Source organism: Trichophyton rubrum (assembly GCF_000151425.1).
Source record: "Trichophyton rubrum CBS 118892 genomic scaffold supercont2.7, whole genome shotgun sequence".
In the NCBI taxonomy this organism is placed as follows: Eukaryota; Fungi; Ascomycota; class Eurotiomycetes; order Onygenales; family Arthrodermataceae; genus Trichophyton; species Trichophyton rubrum.
The window spans coordinates 843,400-863,764 of record NW_003456422.1 but is presented as its reverse complement, the minus strand read 5'-3'; the positions used below and the strand labels follow the sequence as shown (position 1 = coordinate 863,764).

General features: G+C 46.4%; 5 protein-coding genes across 5 annotated transcripts; 2 read left to right on the top strand and 3 right to left on the bottom strand.

The window, feature by feature from the left end:
- Nucleotides 1-50: 50 nt before the first annotated feature.
- On the bottom strand, nt 51-1,618 carry TERG_06304 (uncharacterized protein; the record flags this gene model as incomplete). The annotated part of the gene is made up of 6 exons (XM_047748588.1): nt 51-802; nt 859-1,155; nt 1,212-1,291; nt 1,349-1,354; nt 1,411-1,512; nt 1,578-1,618. 6 exons carry the CDS (start codon nt 1,616-1,618, stop codon nt 51-53), a joined length of 1,278 nt encoding a protein of 425 aa, XP_047604573.1.
- A 419-nt stretch (nt 1,619-2,037) lies between these two features.
- TERG_06303 (uncharacterized protein) lies at nt 2,038-2,946 on the top strand (the record flags this gene model as incomplete). The annotated part of the gene is made up of 1 exon (XM_003233262.2): nt 2,038-2,946. One exon carries the CDS (start codon nt 2,038-2,040, stop codon nt 2,944-2,946), a length of 909 nt encoding a protein of 302 aa, XP_003233310.2.
- Nucleotides 2,947-6,156: 3,210 nt separating this feature from the next.
- TERG_06302 (uncharacterized protein) lies at nt 6,157-7,854 on the bottom strand (the record flags this gene model as incomplete). Its single annotated transcript, XM_003233261.2, has 1 exon — nt 6,157-7,854. The coding sequence occupies one exon, from the start codon at nt 7,852-7,854 to the stop codon at nt 6,157-6,159; it is 1,698 nt and encodes a 565-aa protein (XP_003233309.2).
- A 1,282-nt stretch (nt 7,855-9,136) lies between these two features.
- Nucleotides 9,137-12,382, top strand: TERG_06301 (uncharacterized protein; the record flags this gene model as incomplete). Its single annotated transcript, XM_047748587.1, has 3 exons — nt 9,137-9,235; nt 9,260-10,057; nt 10,104-12,382. The coding sequence occupies 3 exons, from the start codon at nt 9,137-9,139 to the stop codon at nt 10,683-10,685; spliced, it is 1,479 nt and encodes a 492-aa protein (XP_047604572.1). The 3' UTR covers nt 10,686-12,382.
- Nucleotides 12,383-13,529: 1,147 nt separating this feature from the next.
- Nucleotides 13,530-14,956, bottom strand: TERG_12393 (uncharacterized protein). The gene has a single exon (XM_047751355.1). The coding sequence runs from the start codon at nt 14,527-14,529 to the stop codon at nt 14,227-14,229; it is 303 nt and encodes a 100-aa protein (XP_047606841.1). The 5' UTR covers nt 14,530-14,956; the 3' UTR covers nt 13,530-14,226.
- Nucleotides 14,957-20,365: the final 5,409 nt, after the last annotated feature.

Here is a 20,365-nt window from a genome sequence, read left to right as displayed (position 1 = left end):
GGGTCTTTTATCTAATAAGGCGATTTTTCCATGAACAAGTTGGGCTGTATTTATTGAAAAACCAGTTTAAATCGGAAGTCAATCGTGAAAGCGGGATCACTGACTGCCACTTCTTCGCCGGACTCTAATAAGTCTCTCAATTTTTTCTGTAGATTGTGCCTCGTCTGTTTCTCTAACTGAGGTGGGAATCGTTGGTACAGCGTTGTTTGTTCTGTCCTCAGACTTGGAGATTTCAACTGTGCCTCAGCCCTCTCCCCAAGAGACTCTATGAACTGCTCCAATGTCGATTCCGGGTTCACTTCTATAGTTTTCGCAAGATTTCCGCAGACTGGGCAATCTTCTTTCTGCTCCACCGCAAATGTGTAAGTGTAAACCCCTTCCTCTCCAGCATACATCATATAATTTTCCAAATAGGGGTTGCAAGACGTTGCTATTTTAAGAGCCTCAGAAGTGCATGCCGCTGCAATGACCGCATTTGTTGAAGCAATCGCTGGAATGATATTTTTTACCACTCCTTGGGACATGGAGAAGGTAACCCCAGGAATGGAGAATTGTTTTGCTCGCTCAAGAGCAGTCTGGTAGATCCACGTTACGTGTTCCAAGTCATCACCATCGAATTCTTCCCCTTTCCTTTGCTCACCCCACGCAATCTGATGGGCCCATTCGATGCAATGCTGGGGCTGTCGAGGGATAGTTGCAATTGTGCATAGCGGAACTGCAGCACGGGGGGCATGCATATCAAGCTGGCATTCAATGCATGAAGTTAGTGTGGGCAGGATGACCCTAGCTTGACCCTTGAACCCTATACAGAAAGGTGTCAGTGTGAGGCTGAGAGGGTATTGTGTGGATGCGTCGTACCCTCTGTGCCACCGTCTATGAGAGGTTTCAAGCTCTCTGGATTTTCTGGGTCAACCATCCCCACAGCCAGAGAATTGATCCACCGACGAGCTTCAATGCTGTCCAGGCCGCAAACAATGATTTTGAACTGCATGTAGTATTCCTCATCTTTGTCTTGGATCTTCCCTACAAATGGAGTGATCTTGACACCTTTCACACGCTTCTCGACAAAGGCTGCAGCAACCTCAGCCTTAGGTTTACCAACATCAATCTGACGAAACAAGAATTGGCGATTCAAGTTTGAGATGTCAATGGTATCTGTAGGGTGTAAGACAAGTAAACAAAGCGCACCAATATAGGCAAAGAAAGCTTACCCATATCTATCACGTGGATGTCCTTGAAGCCAGACAATGCAAGGTTTTTCAATATCTCGCACCCTAAACCCCCAGCACCTCTTTAGGGGGTTAATAACTGTCTACAAGGAACAGGGCTATAGATTGTTTTTTCTCACATTACCCTAGCAAACCGTTAATACCCTTCTTGTCTGTATGAGATATAGGCTTCAGAGCTTACAATATCTTCGATGATTCTAAGCCGGCAATAGTTTCCGGCCCAGGAACCCAGTCTGGGTCACTATAAGGGCCTGACCGAGTCAGGACTCGGTGCAGAAATCTCCTGTCACCACGTTAGAGCTCAGCTAATGGGAGTATCTATTTTTCAAGGCTATTATGATGACAAACCATCGATCTGAAATTTGCCCATCAATCGTCGAGCTGCTCATCTTATAACGACTTGTTGACTTTCTGAGATAGGTATCTCTGCTTAAGAATATATGTTGTAAACCTGCGTAAAGCTTCACAAGGCAACAGGCTACCAAGTGTCCAGTTATGTAAAGCTACCCTCTGAAACAATATGATATAAGGGTAAGATCTACCCTTATATCTCGGTTCAAGTGCAACCTTGGTTCAACCACACAGTGGTTCATAACTTGCAAGGAGTTGTTGATTCACCTTGACGTTCCTCCGATCAAAAGCAAAGACACCCCGCTGACCAAATCATATCACGTGATAATTTTATCGATAACGCTGCTTAAGTAATCGAATTTATTCTAACCGCGATGACGATCTTGATATCACTTTCGTCAACCTAGTACAATTCACGAATCCATTAGTCCACTAGAGTTTCCCAGGGCTTAGAGTCATGGAAGCGCTTCTTAAAGTTGCCAAGTCATCAGGTAGCTCTGAAGATCCATTAATACCGCATTCTCCTGTTCGAGAACCCCCGAGTGCTCAGAGGATCTCAGTTATCGAAGATGAACAATCTGAAGCTCACTTATCATCACCAGAGGATGTATTGAAAATTTTAAAATCCAAGGCACCTACGTCAACTCTATTAGAGGCGCTGAAATTTCTTGACCCGGCCAGCCTGGAGAATGGGGACTTTAATATCATCATTCCAAGCTCTCTCGGAGCTCAAATACTCCATGCTTTAATCACAACGACCATTTGTGACCATTGGGCTAGTTTGGGGATGGAACATGACCCGGAATCCTCATACCAACTTTCGTTTAGCCAGATGCCACAGGCTATGTTGTTGAGATGTGTAAAGAGCCCTTCCGGGATTGGAACTCTTCTTGCTTATCTCCGAAGTCTTTTACCTACCCAAACACCTCCACAAGGGACAAATGCTAGCTCTGACAAGGGCCTACTGATACAAGATACCCTATCTTTGCTCTCGCGCCTACTGTCTCCAAGCGACTTAATTTTTCATCTACTTACTGATATAAGGCGGTTCATCGACAATGAAGTCCGAAAGCAACTTCTCTGGCAAGAAACTATATCTCTCATTGCATCCGGGAAAGTTCTATCAATTTCTGCTGAGTCACTCAGCTATACGGAGTTGTCTGTAAAAACTTTCCCTCACTCATGGATGTCAAATGGGAAACTCTATGCTGCGTGGCTAGGGAAAAATATCAGTAGTATGGCGTCTCAATTTTCAATTGATGATGATCAAGCTTGGAAGTATCTGGGAGCATTCATTAGTCGATCACTAAGCATTGGCCAGACAGGTAGAGATCTTTCCCTTCAAAATGCAGTGTTCTATAACTAATTCGGCCCTTGAATTATAGACCAAGTGGTTGATGAGATTTTGCATGCCCTGTTATTCCGAAAGGATAGGCCAGGCACAGAAAATTTCATTAACTTGCTGAAATTCTTGCGGCAGCATGACCAAAAAAGGATTTTAGAATCAATTCTACGGTGCCTAGAAAGAGCGTATTTGGTAAATTTGTTAGAGAAGGAAGACAAAATTGCAGATGAATCTATATCCAACGTCTCAATTTTACTATCACTGATAACGAGGGATGTTGTTATTATGAAGGAGACCCTGAAAAACTGGCTTATATCAGGAATTGGAGGGAGTATAAACAGTGTCTATATGCGCCGCTCGCTTCTGGCCACGTTTGCTTCTGACCCAGGTAAGATGTCCACTGTTTAAAAATCTTCATACTCTCGCTAACTAGAGTCAGAATCGCTTTCACAAATATTCACTAAGTCAATTGATATTTTCGGAGATAAGCTCTCCATAAAGCACTCGCCTATACCAGCGCAAGAAGGTAATATTTTCTCAACAAGTTTGTGACATGTTGAAGCTGTCTAATTCGACTCATCTGGGTTTATCTAGCGAATGCACAAGTTATTCTCCTCGCAGCCGGTTATTTGCACAGGCTTGAAACCACTGATTTATCGAGCCTCGTTCAGGCCAGCTCCTATCTCTCTGCTATTTCAAATCGCCTAGGAGCAGCATCAACTCGGTCTCGTTTCTTAGGGATGATTGTTGGCACGTCTTTATCTAAACTGACCGACAAGCCAGAAAGCCGCATGAAATTTGACTTGGCCGAAATGGACAGTGATGAGGCATCATGGTTTTTGAAATTGGCAGATACCAAAGATCGGGTTAGAACCATAACTGACCTAAAACCACCTCACACATTGTCCTCGACGGAAACGGTTAAAGAGAGAGCTTTAAACGTCAAACACGAGAAAATGCAGGGATCCAGTGCGAAGCCTACCGCTTCCAAAATATTGCCTCTAGAGGATCCTGACGAGTCTAATGACGACGGCCTTATCCCGTATCAGAAACCAGATGCAGATACCTCCGATTCTGATGAGGACCCAACCCTTATCCAGCGATCCAAGCCCACCCCTCCTGTGTACGGTTCTCCAATACTTTTTATCCTTTCTTCGCTATTATCATTGCTAATAAATCTTCGTCTACAACAGATATATCAGGGAGCTTTTAACCTATCTTCGTGATATTGACAATTATGACCGTTACATTCTAGGAATATCGACCGCACCTAGCCTCATACGACGAAAATCTGGCTTTGGCTCAGAACTAGATGAACACATTAGAGACCTCGCTCTTACCCTTACTAGTCTACATGACAAATATAATGTTCCAAAATTCCAAGAATATCGCCTGCAAAGCTTGACGACACTTGTTGTGGCACGCCCACTGGTTCTAGGTCCATGGATAGCGAATGCGTTTTTCCATCTTGATCTATCTCAATCTCAAAGATCCTCGCTACTGGTTGCCTTAGGCCTGGGAGCGAGAGAACTTGCAGGGTATAGAGAGGAGGATAGCAAGGCCATGAGCCTTCCCCAAGTTTCTGCCGATGCATCTTTTCCGTCCCAACGGCTTCCAAACCGACTAGAGATCCAATATGACCCAGCCTCTAAGCATACCCCAAATGAAGCTATATCCAGGAATATTACACGAACCTCTCTGGAGCCTTTAGCTCTTAATGCTGCAGACACACTAAGCGGTCCTAATGCCTTGAAAGTTCGCACATTTTCTTCAAGAATGGAAGTGGAAAAGAAGAAGCATGAACAAGAGCAACTAAGGAGAGCAAAGTCGATACCAAAAGACCTACATAAAATACTATTTGAAGCATTTTTCCGCCCATTAACCAGTGGATTTAGCTTAATGATGTATTCTACTTCGTAAGTATACCTCAACCCAAGTGCTTCTTTGATATTATGAGTTCAGATTACTAAGTGTTAAATTCGCCAATTCAGATCATATAATGGGAACAACCCTTTTTTCTCCCCTCACCTTCTTTCTTTGTTCATACAAACTACTATCCTTGTTATATCAACAATTGGACCGAGTTCGGTTAACCAACTGACGATAACTTCCGACGTTCTAATGTTACTGATGTCCCTCCATAACTCCGCAGCCGCTACGGAACCAACTGTCCTTTCCGCTATACTTTCACTTTTTCTTGCTGTACTGGATATTAATATTGCTTCCGGAAGCTCCGGAGAAGAACGACTTGTCAATGAATTCGCAGAGCAAGTAATGGAGATGCGAGAATGGGTTGGAGGAATATTTGAACGAACCCCAAAGGGAGATGATCAAGTCAGGATGCTGGCTGCTGGAATTATGGTGAAGTTGGGAGAAGTCATGAACCGATATCAAGGCAGGCTCTTTGGAATAAATGCCAAGTTTTCATTCTAATTTGTATTATCAGATGATCTAATCTATAATGCCAAGGGCTAGTTGCAAACAAATACCATCCAAGCAGTAACATTACTCTATGTGATAGCCCACTAAATCGTGGTAAGAATGCCCGCTAAATTGTAGGGAAACACTTAACTAATGCATCAGCTAAACTCCTTCAGACCTAAGTTTATCAGGAGACATGTAATTCTAATACCGTCACCGTTGGCTGCACCGGTTCTGTAGAGGACGCGGTTAGCTATAGTTATTGAATTGTAACCAGAGTAAAATCGTTGACATACACAGCCACACTCGGTATATTCTTTTACCTCCCCGGCAATATACGCCATCCCTACTGTCGCCTGCAGCAGTAAGACTGCTTCATGAGCAGTAGAGGCGACAGTATGGCTCAATTCGTTCTCGATGATATGGAACAACGACCCTGCACGGGGGCTATGAATATACTTCGACATTTACGGAGACAGAGATTCAATCTCCGTGGAGCCACAGCAGTATAGTCAGGGGCTTCATAGAACACAATTGAAATGCCTCACTTATATCCTAAATGCTCCATTATTAGTGAAGTCCGAGAAAGCCGCTGTTTCTCCATCCATAAACCCATAAAGTAGATCTTCTGGTCCATATGGGTTCATTCCATAGCTTTGATCAAAATTTTCGGGCTGGTTTGGTTGTTGGCCTTGGGTGGGAGATTTAGATGGGAACATCCGCAAAATGGCGTCGAGATCCAAGGACGATGGAGAATGTATATCAATAACCGGCTCTATTTAATTGTTAGCACACATCCCGCCAGATAGCTTAGGATTTCAAATTGATAGAATTACCGGACACAAGTTTTAGGCCATTGTCAGCCATGATTTTTCGGATTATGCTCGCAGTTTTAGACACTCCAGAATTCGGTAGCGACAGTTCATCGAGGCTGTGAAGACTTGCAGAGAGAATGGAAGAATTTTCACTTGGCTGGCTGCCGTCAGTTGCTGCAGCATTGCGAACATGAATGGTACAAGCAACATAAACTGCATAACTCAACAAATAAGCAGCTCCTCGAAGAGTATATGCTGACTTATATGCCAGTACTATACTAGTTATGTTTTTGGCGGCAGAAGTGCAGCGCTTCCATGAGCTGGCCGGTGCAACAGCAGAACGAAGATGACCATCAGCAATAAACGGCCGATGAAGCAGAATCACCAAAGAGTAATATAAAGCATTAAGGATCATGACATTAGGGGCTGGACGAGCTTGGGCAGTCAATGGGTTGTCAGACCAAGGCTCGAAATTAAGGTCAGACGGGAGGTTGTCCTTCCAGGATATCAATGCGTCGTCGATTGACTGTAGACTAGCTCTTGCATTAGCAGCAGTAGCTCCCACTACGTAGAACCGATTGATGATTTTGGTCATAATTTTGGACAAGAGGCATAACTGCTGGAAAGTTGTAACGGAATGGATTGGAGTAGGAGTGCCAGGCATAGCTGGTAACGAGTCAGATGGCAGCCTAGGGTCAACATAAGGTGTCCATAATTCCTTCTCTTCCATGGTGTCCATAAAGTTGCGTGACACATGGGTATCCCTTATGTGAATGGCCATCGGTCGTCCCAGATACAAACTCTGTAGCTTATCACAAATAAATGCACCCCAAAATACGCGGCGTCGTATCTCAATATCCTCCGCGTTTGCAGTCGTGGCTTTATAATCAAGATGAAGGCCAAGATCATAGACCATTCGAAGGGCATATCCAGTGTAGAGCCAACCTTTAGAGGTTTGGCCTAAAGCATTGTAAGTTGATCCAAGAAGAAGCAGTCCGACCAGAGTCGCAATGCTTGAAGAGTTCAAAAGTGATTGGTCCGCGAGGATTTGATCACAACGAGCAAAAAACCGACCACCTGCCGTTTCAGGGTCTACGGGATTGTCCCGGACCTCAATTCTTTGTGAGTACTTGCAGGAACATGCAAAGATGGCATTCATTAAAAATTCCGAACAATACGGCCCATTCTGTATCAGATCTCTCATGACTGCGGGTCTATAAGTTAATAAGAAACTGTGATGCTGTCGGTTCCAATGGAGGTCCAGTAGATGAATAGCGAGCTCCACTGGAACGCCGTAAATCTCCTGCCAGCACCTAATGTCATGCTCTCGTTGACGTTGCAGTATTGCATTTGCTATAAGCTGGTTCCGAACATGTTCAGTGACAGGTGACTCCTTCGAAATTACTGGCTTCGTCGGTCCTTGCAGAGCGGATGAGGGACCGAATGTATCCACCTTTCCCCCTTCATCGACAGAGAGAAAAGGGAGAACATCCAAATCCTCATCTGAAGATATACCATCATCATCAGAATGGTGAGATTTCGTTTCCCGATTAGATTTCTTTGGGCCTAAAGGTGAAGGCGTAAACGGCGGCGGTGAGCTGCGTTTGAGCTTCACTGAGCCATCTTCAACTAGAATAGACTCCAGTAAAGCATCTCGCTCCTCCGGAGAGGCTTTTTTCAGGCGTAATATCATCTCTTCAAACTGTCTTTTCTCATTTTGGAGAGCGTTGACAATAGCTGTAGATGGCCTATTCTCGGTCAGTAAGTGACATAACTCCTAGGCAAACAACAGGATTGGCATTGCCTGTCTGCAGTACATCTTGAAACTACGCACCGTCTTTTTGGAACCTCTAAGATATATACGCATTCCCTCTTCTGGCTGATGCATGAGCTGCAGCTTGGCCGCTGGGTATCACATTTGATCTTCCTAGCCCTGCAAAATTGACATGCTCGAGCCAATATCTTTGGCGGGCCATGATCATGAGATTTGGTCATTTCTGCAAGATTGAGGCCGGAGTACAAAGCTCCAAATTCTATCGTTATTGGGGCGATTTAAGTTGATTATCGTCCTTTGAAGCTGTGTACCATGGCGACTAAAAGGCCAGATTGATATTGGCGCAAATCGCTTTTTTGCCGAAAGTGGCAATTCACTCAAATAATAAATATCTGCCACTGTATCATGGCCTTAGCCGTATAATCATTTCGTCCTGAAAACTCTGGTATAAAATTTTTTTTCTTTTAACGCTGTTGGAGTTGTAATTCCAAGGTCTTTCTTCAGTTACAAAAAAAAGGGTTCCAGGGCGGGCATTATACCACGTGACTATTACGGAGAGGGACTAGCGCGCTGTTTGAGTAGCCGAACTGGGGTTGGCCCGAAAGGGGCAAAAGGATAAATTGGACGACATGGCGTTTCGACAGGACGTTCAGCTTCACCAACGCATTCGCTTGATATAGGATGAACCCTTCATATATTGCAGATGCTGCTGGTATAAGAAGGCTTAGTCCCCTCTTGAACGGCTGACTGTCACCTGGCACACTAGTTCATGATTAGGGCTGGACTCGTGACTATCGCCTATGGTAAGGCAAAGGATTTAGAGCTGACGGATAGATGAGAGCCCAGCGAACACTGATCTACGTGCTAACTACGAGCTAACTATGGTGAAAGCTCCATGTAAGAGTTTTCGGCAGTTTCGATGCGGAACCGTGATGCGGAGGACAAGTCTCCGTCAGTGTTATGACCGGCATTTCTGCCGCTTAAGAGAGACCGGAATTGCTCAGCTTGTGTCGTGTAGCAGCGACTTCAGTCCTTACTCCTCATGATAAACCGTAACATTCGAAGAGCTATTGGTCCTGTCCGTCCGTTGATTTTACCAGTTATTCAAAAGAAATAAAGAAAGAAAGCAAGAAAAGAAATTTAAAATATTTGGGAGAAGACCTTAATCAGTCAGAGCTAACAGATACCCGGAAATTCAAGTATGGCAATCCCACAGGAATGCGACATTCTAGTGGTTGGTAGTGGAAACGCAGGTTTCTCAGCTGCTATTTCAGCCGCCGAAAATGGTGCCAGGGGTGTCGTTCTAATCGAAAAGGCTCCTTAGGAATGGGCTGGAGGGAATACCTATTTCACTGCAGGTGCATTTAGAACAGTTCACAGCGGTCTGGATGACGTTCTCCCAATTGTGAACAATGTCACGAGTGAGCAAGCAGGTATCATAGATATGGAGCCATATACCACCGAAGAATTCACAGAAGATATGTCAAGAATGACCGATGGACAGACGAACCAGACCCTTTGCAAAGCCCTTGTCCAGGACTCAAATACCACCATCAAGTGGCTTGCGAGTCTTGGGGTTAGGTCTCAGTTATCATTTAACCGACAATCCTACAAAGTTGATGGTCGCAATAGATTTTGGGGAGGCATGTCACTGAAAACCGAAGATGGTGGGAAGGGCCTTATCCAGGACTACCAGGTAGCTGCGCGGCGTGTGGGTATTTTTGTGTTTTACTCAACGCCCCTGATGAGATTAGTTTCCGACCCTGCCACCGGTACACTTTCCGGGGCCGTCGTTGAGAATAACGGCAGTGAGACGATTATAAAAACCCAAGCCGTGATATTAGCGGCTGGAGGCTTTGAATCAAATCCTCAGATGTGGGCACATTACCTTGGTGGTGGATGGGACAAAGCCTTTCTCCGCGGTACTCCATACAATGTTAGCGATTGCCTTGAGATAGCAATCCGCGATATGTCAGCGAAAAAGGCAGGAGACTGGAGTGGATGCCATTCCGTTGCATGGGATGCCAATGCTCCTAAATCTTCAGGTGATCGTGACATCTCAAACCAAATTACCAAATCAGGCTACCCCCCTTGGGCTGATGATCAATGCAGAGGGGAAAAGGTTTGTGGATGAGGGTATAGATATGAGAAATTTCACATATGCAAAGTTTGGCAGAGCTATCCTTGCGCAGCCAGGACATATTGCATTTCAGGTTTGGGACCACCAGGCTATTTCATGGTTACGAGAAGAGGAATACCGTCCAGAGGTTGTCGAGCACATCACTGCCCCTTCAATATCCGAACTTGCTGAGAAATGCTCTCGTGTTGGACTAATGGATAAAGAAACCTTTATCAACACGTTAAGTGACTATAACGCCGCAGTTTACCAGCATCGCAAGGAGAATACGGGCGCTGAATGGAACCCGGCAATCAAAGATGGACTGTCCACGCAATCGTATGCCGGTGGCCTGTCCCTCCCCAAGTCCAACTGGGCTCTCCCTCTCGACCAAGGACCGTTTCTTGCAGTAAAGGTTACCTGCGGCATTACGTTTACATTTGGAGGGCTAGCCGTGACCCCGGAAACGGCTACAGCCATTTCTTCGGCCAACAATGAACAGATCCCTGGCCTCTACTGTGTGGGAGAGATGCTTGGTGGTCTCTTCCATAGCAACTATCCGGGAGGTAGCGGCCTAACTTCTGGTGCTGTCTTTGGCCGCAGAGCTGGATCAGTAGCAGCCAGGAGAGCTTAGGCTATAAGTTTATGGTACAGTTCTACTAGCGTATAAGTTGAACCAAAAAACGTACCTTTTACGTTGGCCACAAGAATCGGTTAACCTCATCCTGATGTAATATATGGACGGTGTAATAATTGATCAACCTAGCGTTAATATTCCTTCGCAGAGTACTTGGGCCTTGTGTACTCCAGATAATATTCTCCAGAGTATACGTTACCTACCCTTTTAGATTATTTGCATGGCTGCATCACCCGCGTCTTCTGTACGCTGTAACTATATCGCCATTGTAGGTTCACACGCCTCCCTGAATGTCCCGTATTTCCTCTATTTTCAAGGCAATTGAACTCCAATACCGCCACCTGACGGTATGATCTCCTTGTGTTTTGTTGTACCCCTTCTGCTACTACGTACTACTCCAGATGCTTTCTTTTTACACCACTTGATGATGCCGAAGGTCCTTCAACGGTGGACATCAACTTGTATAAGCGCCGCCAAACGTGTTTCTTCTCCAGTTCTGTACATACTTTGCGGTGGAGAAGGATTACTGGCTTGGGTTTCTAATGGTTGCACAGCATCATTCATCCATCGGGTATTGGGCGCACTAGGCATGCTAAGTATAATTTATACGACGTATAATCTGGTCTGTCTGGTAGAAGTGGCGTCAATTTAGGGTAGATATAGTTCCCCGCGAGGCTATGGGGGCAATCGCTCTACACACGCCACTGATGTGTATATGAAACGTAGCCACCAGTAGGATAAGCATGATTCCGTCCAGTTGTGGTATTCAAAAAGGGACCCATGCAACACGGACCCTTTGGGGTAGCTAGACTGTAAAGGTACAAAGGCTGAAGCAAAAGGCAAGAGGACGAATTTCGGCAGTCATGGGGCAAATCCAAGCAGGGGCTTTTGAGAGTCAGCATCCTACCCCGTAATCCACATACCTAAATGCTGTGGACGTACATTCTCTGTATGTACGATCCATGGTTTTGTGAGGTGGACAACATAGTCAAGTAGAGGCCATACTCAATGCCGTGTTAATGCAGGCCAATCAAGTAAAATAACGCAATATTTAGGTAAAGCGTAAGGGGGAAAGGGCATTTCGCAATTGGGTACCATCGTCTGCTGTCTGATAGTTATTTTTATGTCTTTTTTGTTTCGATTTCGTTTATCTGCATATTCCAAAAGGAACTTGGTACTTTTCGCGACCGAAATTAACCAGGTCATACAGAGAGAGGCATGGCATCCTGAGACGTATCATATGCATTCGATCAAAGCAGACACAAGAGAAAGACAAAAAAAGTTGGAAGATGGTATGGATGAGCATCCCGGTACAGTCTTGCACTGATAGACAGGAACTCGGATGAGGCGCAGCAGTGTCCCATGGTATATGTTAGCTGCTGCACAGGAAAAGAAAAAAAAAAGCAAACACTCAACGCTAAGGGACGGCATACATATTTGCACATAATCTGTATGCGTTTAAACATTCCCAGCCGGATTAATCGCGAAGGGAAGCCACAATTTGCATTGCCGGCTTCGAGTGACACTACATCCCGATTCCCTACTGTTCATTTTTATAGATCGTTCAGGAATCGGCCACAACGGCCTCTTAGCCAGATCGATGGCCAGAGCTGGTAGCGCTGAGCAGGGACATTTCCCATCTTCTCTTAATACTGCAGTGTTACCACAGATCGAGATGCTCCTTTGGAGTGCAGCTGGGAGGCCCAAGTTTCACAGGATGTGACGGACTGAGCGGGCTGCGTGAAGTATTTGTGGAGGAAGAGGAGATTGCTCCGTCGCAGGAAGGATATAATAGCATTTAAAAAAAAAAAAAAAACACGCATTTGGATAGTAGAGGTTTGTAGCAAATGCTTTAACATCGACATCAGTCCATACAGGCAGAGAATTATTTCTGGAGTTCCCTGGTGATAGTGAGCTGCGCATAGGTGGCTGAGTTGTCCCTTTAATGCACGTACTCTCCCCGCCTTTGGTATCGAGTAAGCTACTTGATTAACGGGTATTAACAGCAAGTTTGTTTGTTGTCCATGATTATTTGTTTTGATCTTCGCGATGATGAAGTGATTTTCAGGCCCAGGCACTTGGCTGCGCATGGGAGAGAGCGAAAGATTCTACCAGATCGAGAGAAGCGCGTCTCTTCATGTCCGCCAGCAGAACTGCTCGGGCTCTCGAAGGAATCAAAAAAGAAAGCTGGACTAGAGAGAAAAAGTAACGTTCATGGAAGGCAAGTGGAATGCTTTCAGGAACGTTGCTGTTGGTCGAAGTCTTGATATGAGATGATCTTGTCTCGACTGATCATCGATCGTTCTCTCCACCATGACTCGGTTCGGAGCGACAACCTGGTGAGCATGGCTCCGTACTATGTATGGGGTAGATGGAAGCTTGCGTATACATTGTTTCGCAGCCTTGGAAAATGCAGAACCAACGACGTTGGCTACTCTCGGGAAAAACCAGCGAGTTCGTCGACCCTGGAGGAAGAAACGGAAAAAGGAGAAGGATGAGACCCAAGGGAAGACGCGCAAACATCCCCCTCTGCCCCATAGCGGAACGTCCGCAGTATCAGGGCGTCCTCACCGTGAACCAGCAGTTCACCACATGTCTTTGCACTCTCCGATCCAAGCACGAAGCACGGCTGGGCTGACATCATAGCTGGCAGGGGGCTCGCGGAGCCAAGAAGCCAGGGGGAACAAACAAGGAGTGCTTGAAGGAGTGGAGGCTGAACAAGACGGGATGTGGGGGGGGGGGGGTCCAGCAGACATCTGGGAGGCCCGGTGCGTTTCAGAATGCGCAGGGATATCGGAGCGCGGTGACAGGAAAGACAAAACGACAGGACGGGGGGCAAGCAGGTAGAGACGAGCTCAGCTTTTTTTCATGCTTTTTCCACGAGTCAAGCATATTTGGGATGCTGAGGAGGCAGCCAAGCGGATGAAACGATACGCTGCGACTTGGGGGTTGGCATTCTTAATTATCTGCTACGGCAGAGGTACACTAACACTACCGGGGAACGAGCAAGGCGTACTCTCTCCGTACTTCCACGTATACTCCGTACCTGTGGTATTGGTTTGATAAGAGTTTGGGAGTGCGAAAGTGCGTTGAGCGAGTTGAAAGTGAAGCGCCGCTGCCCTCCGTCGATAGACGTTGACTTCTCGAACGATACGGAGTCGCTATCCATTCGTCCGGCTCCCGAATTTCGTCCCGTTTGCCTGTTCGAGCGCCAATAATGTATGAATGTATAGGATAGCTAACTTAGTCAAACGCCTGTGCCATCTTGGAGCTGCATTAGCAGCGGTGTTTATCCCAGACTCAGTACTTAAACCGCTGCCAAAGGCTGCGTGAAAAAAAAAAGGTGTAGGAAGATCCCCTTGCTCCCGGAGGCGTTGTGGTCTTGCCTCTCTTTCTGCGCTATGTATGTTGAATATATGCAGCTTCATGGTTAGGGGGCAGATGACTCTCCGGATGAATCTCTCCTGCCCCTGCAACGCGAAGCAGCAACCCGGCCCCGGTGATGTACTGTGACATCACCATGTAGTCGCTAGTAAGTCTATCCACACCACACACGCGCGTAGACACACACAGTTACAGCATAATCGGAGGGAACCTGCTCTCGGCGCGAATGCTGACTGGACGAACGCTGTGGGGAGCGCTGGTTAGCCATATAAAGATTGGAAATGCTTGTATGGAGGATATGGCTCGCTGTTGACAGGGGTCTAAATCCTTTGTTCCCCTTCTGGGTGATGTGATTCGGTCGATGTCCAGTTCTTGGACTGCAGTGAGGTCCAGTCAATTGGCTGTGTTTACTTTTCCATCTGCCTCTTCCACACTCCGAGATGCCAGACGTATACATGGACTTACTCGATCTCCCCCTATTTTAATATAGCGCCTAACTTCGTGTTCATCTCTTTGCCTTCCCTGATTGTGGATTGCGCGTTATACGGTGTCGAAGTCGTTATACGTTGAATCCGAAGAATCTGCTTCGCCCTTGCCCAGCATCTCGTTCGTTTTCCTGATCAAGCTCCCTGTCACTAGCGGCGACAGCTAAAGATGCAAAAAAAGAAAAGAAGAAGAAACGAAAGAAGCAAATAACCCCATCGACCCATATATTCTATCAAAAACACGATGAGAGAAGGGGGAAGGGGAAAAGACGGGCAAGCAGGGCAAACAACAGAGAGGGAGCAAGGACGGAAAGGAAATAGCAACGCCCAGCCGGAATCTATTGACTCTTGGCTCGTCACTATTTGGACATTTAACGAAGCTTAATGGCTGCAATAAGATGCCCATATCCTTGGGAGCGGGCGATCCTCCGCGAGCAAAGAGAATAAACGTTGGAAGATCACTTCGGAGGAGGCTATTGATTGAATCATGCTCCCTTTGCTCCTCACCATCGACAAGCAGTTCGTGAGATAGAAAAGCTCCGCCGGCGAAGCTTTAGCGGGCTTGGCGGATCCAACTTTACCTGCACTTCACCAAACCTTAAGCCAGATAACCTTCTTTAGTGCGGTAACTTTCGTAAAGTAAATAAGTAGCCGTATCGTAACTTTCGTATTGCGATTTCGCTGTATTCCGGTATTACCAGTACCAGAAATTCCGTGCTTGCTGGCTCGGGGCTAGTCTTCCACTCCTGCATGATCCATCAGCCCATCAGCCTGTGCTGCCCTCACCCAAGCGTCGCCTAGGTGTTCTCCAGACGCCAGAGATCTCAGATAGATCAGGGTGGTCTGGGATCAGAGATAGGCCAAGAATGATTGACCACCCGTTCCTGAGGAGATCAAATTAATAAGAATGCTTCATTTATTTTGTATCCTTTTTTTTTTCTTTTCATGGTTGCCATAACCAGTATGATCGTCTCAGGGTTAAGCGTGGAGAGTTGGTGGTGATCTGAGCCACAAATGCGTGGTTTTCAGTAGTGAATGGTAGTGATAGCCGTCCAAAACGTGGGTATGGAAGGTGAAGGGATGCTGGGGAAAAACAAAAAAGGCCTCTGGAGCTGTGGAAAGCGATGGCGATCTGCCGGCAGCGTGAAGAATCCCTTTGCTAGGGAGTAATAGAATATCCAAATTGACGGAGTAGTACTTCCTCTTTTGCTATTTTATTCCCTTTCTCTCGGATGAATATATATATATATACATATATTATGAAGATCGCGAGTGGGCGTACGGAGTATGAAAAAAATGTGCTCAAACGGCTTTGTGCTCGATATAATTTCTGATATTAATGCTGTTTGAGGTTGGGTTTCAACCCTCGGCAGTATTGTCATTAGGAAACGTTAGACCTCTGAACAACCGTGCTCTCCAGTATGGTTCAGCAAGTGAGTGACCCTTGGGATATATATTCGGTCTTATAATGCTTAGCAGCAGGGTCTTCACCGAACATAAGAGCCGGGTTCGGGGACTCTTGAATAGCCTAAGATGCTTGCTTCATTATTGGATTACTGGCCTTTTGCAGCATTTGACTCGCACTCCATAGAATAATGCTCACAGTATTCAATCTCCTGCCTAAAGAGACGGAACCTAACATCAAGGAGTCGTAATGTGCTAGTGTCCTGGACCCCGTCTTTCATGAGTCCCGATAGCCACTTATATTACAGGAGATCCTTAGCTAACCGTTTGTGCCTTGCGTTAGCTGGGGACTTCGCAAAAAGGCAAATTAGAGCCCCAAGTCTCGCAAAGCTCGTCCAGAGGACAGGGAAGACTCCATCAGGAGCGCGCACCATATCAAAAGCTTGAGAAGGTTGAGTTGCACTTAGGAATGAAGCTAGTAGGGCGTGCCTCCGGTTGCGGCATCCTCTCAATATCAACGTCATAGGGCGCTAGCCAGGCGAGTAAACCATGATAGCACCTTATTGATTGATTGATTGATATTTGACACCAGAAGACGCGAACTATTAATATGGCCTCCCGCGTCTGTTGAACCAGTCAAGCCATAGCGGTAGCTCGTCCTTGCGTAATGAGCCCATCTATAGTATCAGATATGCGCAGTTCCTCCCGCTTATCACGACGTTTGGTCTCACCCCATTTCTTCTTCACCCGGTAGGAGGAATTGCTTCTGGAATGCTTGAAAAGCAACTTCGAAGGAATGGGATGTGGACCAATGAAAAAGGGGCCCCAGGCTTGGCAGATGCCTCCTCTCTGGTGATGCTGAGTCAGCATTCCTATTTCCTTGCCAAGCCTTGAGCTGGTCAGATACTGACGTCGAGCAGGTCAATGAGACACGACACGTAATGCATCTCAAACACCTCCTGGACTGTCAGCACTGCCGGATGGCCCATATATGCCCACTGAGGAACACCCAGCGTGTTCATCGCTCAGTCTTGTCTCTGGTGAACACTCCTCTTTATCCATACCATATATATTATAGCTGAGGAAATGACGACTCGTCCAGCGACTTCACATGCTGAGAAGGGGCGCCGATGATGGTATCCGTAGTGAGATGAAACGAAAGGGGGAAAAAGCAACGAACACCCCATACTGCAACACCCTTGTGATGGGTCAAGGATCGGATCCCTTCGATGGCGGCTTGGCTATAATAACGCCATCTTCACGCCTTGGGAAGAGTCAAAAGTAACCTGCGATACTTGCCCAAAGTAGACCGGAGTACTCCGTACGGAACACTTCCATCGTGCTTCAGCGTCGGTGTAGACGTGCTGACTTGGAAGCGGTGTTCGAATATAGACCTTGTAAAATCAGGTTTGATCTCTTTGAGCACCTTGTGTACTAGAGTAGTAGCTGCACGCCATCACAGCACATCGGATTGCATACGCATAAGCTCCTCGTATAACTTGACACGGCAGATAAACTCCATTTTGCAACGTCGTTCCCAAAACTACGACAACTCGCAGAGCCATCTTGCAAACCGTCCTCGATGCCCTCTTTTTTTTTTTTTGTGTCCCCGTATCCCCATCGCGGAGTACTCCGTGCGGCCTATCAGGTGTAGCAAGGCCATGCTGTGTTGTATCTCAAGTCGGTGATGTTGTGAGCCCTGAAATTTCCTGACTTCCCCTGGATCCCATATCCCTGATGTTGGAAGTCGCCGCAAATATGTCGGTGTCGTCACAAAGCATGAAGCTAGTTCCCTACAAAATGGTTGTATGTAGATGGCCAAAAAAGAAATTGAAAAGGGAAAGGGAAAAGAAACGAAGCTGAGAAAGCAGTCAAAATCAAACCGCCAAGGTCGTAATATCGAGTAAATTGCCGTATCGAGCAAGCCATGGGATCCAGAGTATCCTTCTCCGTTGTGTCGGCTTTGGAATAACTGGTATGGACCGTATAGCAGACTCTACACTGTCTCCCTGGCCTCGCTTTTGCAATTCATGCTCGTGTGGCCTTGGTTCTACTTCGCAGTCTGGCTGTCCTTCACCCCCCCACTACCAACACTAGAAGTTGCTTTTTCTTTCTCCCCCACTCAACAGGCAATGCAAGTCCCAAACTACCGCGCGGGATGCAAGGCGACGAGACCACCATCACTCACGTTAACGCCTGAGCTCCACGCCTTCAACTCAACTGTGGTGCTTGGATGCTTGGATTGCTTGGGTTGCTTGGTCTGCTTGGTCTGCTGGTGCGCCCCTGTACCCAGGCCAGCAGTGATCCTGGGGAAACTCTCCACCAGCAGGGTTCTTCTTGCTGAAGCTGACGCGTTCATCTAAGCTCCTTTGAGCTTGCCCGCTTTTTCGGGATTCCTATTATGTAAAGTCCTGGGCCGCTGAATTCTCTGAAGCTGCGCTTTTTCATGGCTGTTTTGGGTTCGAGGGCTTGGCTTCGAGTTACCCGTGTTGCTCTCCCGCCTTTAAGAGACGCTCTCGCGGTAGCCGTGCATGATATGTCATCGCCAGTTTTCCTGGAAATATGCCATCCCTGACGCCTGCACTTGTTTAAGCACAGAGTGGATGTGCTGTATATATGTAAGTAAGACTGGAGGTATCGCAACTTTTCTCCATCAGCTGGTTTCTTTTTTTTTTTCTTTTTTTTTTTTTTGCGCTCCTCCGCCATTTTTGCATTCTTTTCACGACTTCTTTTTGCAAACATGGGTTAGGTAATCCTTGCTAGAGATCGCCGAGTTTATCTGCTTATCGCCAAAAAAGGGGGTTGATGACTGTCGATTGTATTATTGCGTGCGATGACATGCATCAAAACGTCAAGATCAAGCTCGTTTCTGTTTCTACAGCTCGCCACTCTGTTGATGGGTGAGCATTGCTCGGTGGTTGTGACTTCAGTTTCATTGGGGAGATATGTGCCGTACGTGTCACTGCATGATTGCTTCTGCTGCTTGCTCTTCTTTGTGCTGGTGTGGCGAGCTGCAAGGGAATGTTACCTTCGGGATAAGAAGCTTAACTGTGCGCTTGAGCCTCTCAGTGAAATTCAACCCTTTTGGAGGTTGTGGTGTGGATGCGGGTGTTGCTTCTGAGCGCAGAGTATGGAATATAGGCATAATTATGGGAATATATGAAAAGCAACCGGCCGCCACGGATATGCGGACTAATGGAGGCCTTTGCTTCTCTTGTATCATAAATCACCGGCTCTCGGTTTTGTACCATTTATCGGTAGAAAACCGACTTTGAATACTCATATCAGCGCGGGTGGTCCGAGTAATATCGAAATTGGAGTGAGCCGGCAAAGAGGTTGACAGATAAAGAAGCAAATGTGGGCAGCTTTCACACATCTCTCGCCTTAGGTCAAGATTGCATCTCATATGTGTGTCATTAGAGAAGATCAATCATTTTGTTCTGGGGAAAGAAAACTCCCGAGTTGAAAGTTCGCGGTCGATCTTCCAGAGACCTGGGATCGGAACGCTCCTCTCCTCGTTCCTCTCTGCTGGACTCTCAAGCCCGCTCTCTTTGTTGTTGTGGCGGCTCTGATGGCTGGCTCAAGATTAGCATAGTCATGTCGATCAGCCTTGGACGGGGCCACATACTATTTACTTGGTTGTACATGTATGAACATATACTCCGTAATGCGCTGTATATGCAGTAGCTACTTTAGGTTACAGAAAGGCGGTCGCAAAGCGGCCATCCAGGATGCAATGCATCCTGTAATGATTTTGGATACGTTTCTTCCAGAGACGGGCTGGCTGGGTTGGTGAGCTTCGGGGGGAAAAAAAGAACGACGTGGAATGGCGTCGCTATGCAGATGAAGTGGTATTTGTTTGTGTGTTTGTTTTTTGGTACTCACCGTTGATTTTGAGTCGATCACAGCGTGGGAGAAAGAGGAATGAAAAAGCACCATCCAAAAAAAGATCTTCTCTTCGAGTTCTAGGATAAAAGAAAACGAGTAACGGTGACCTTGGCTTGTCTCGCAGTAACCGTGACTCTCACTCGACTTCTTCGAAGATCTCTCTGTCCAGGGACGATCACTCTCGAGACATAAGCTTATCCATGGAGTAGCTTAATTCGACCTCAGTATATCAAACGTTTCTGCACCACAACATCAACGACTGACCGCAACATCCAAAGCCACGCCTGACAACTCATCTTTTCTCCCTCTTAAGACTGCGTGTTAATTGTCTTGAGTTCAGAGTAAGTATGCTTGATTATGGATTCCCAGTATAAACTAGCAGGTGGAGAGAAACGCCCTTGCGCCCAATGAAGGCGAAAAAGAACCACAACCTCCCCAGTAACAAGATGAACTGAATATTGGCAAAGGGGCTGTGCTGTACATGAAGAAGCCATCATGTGATGCCAACATTCAACT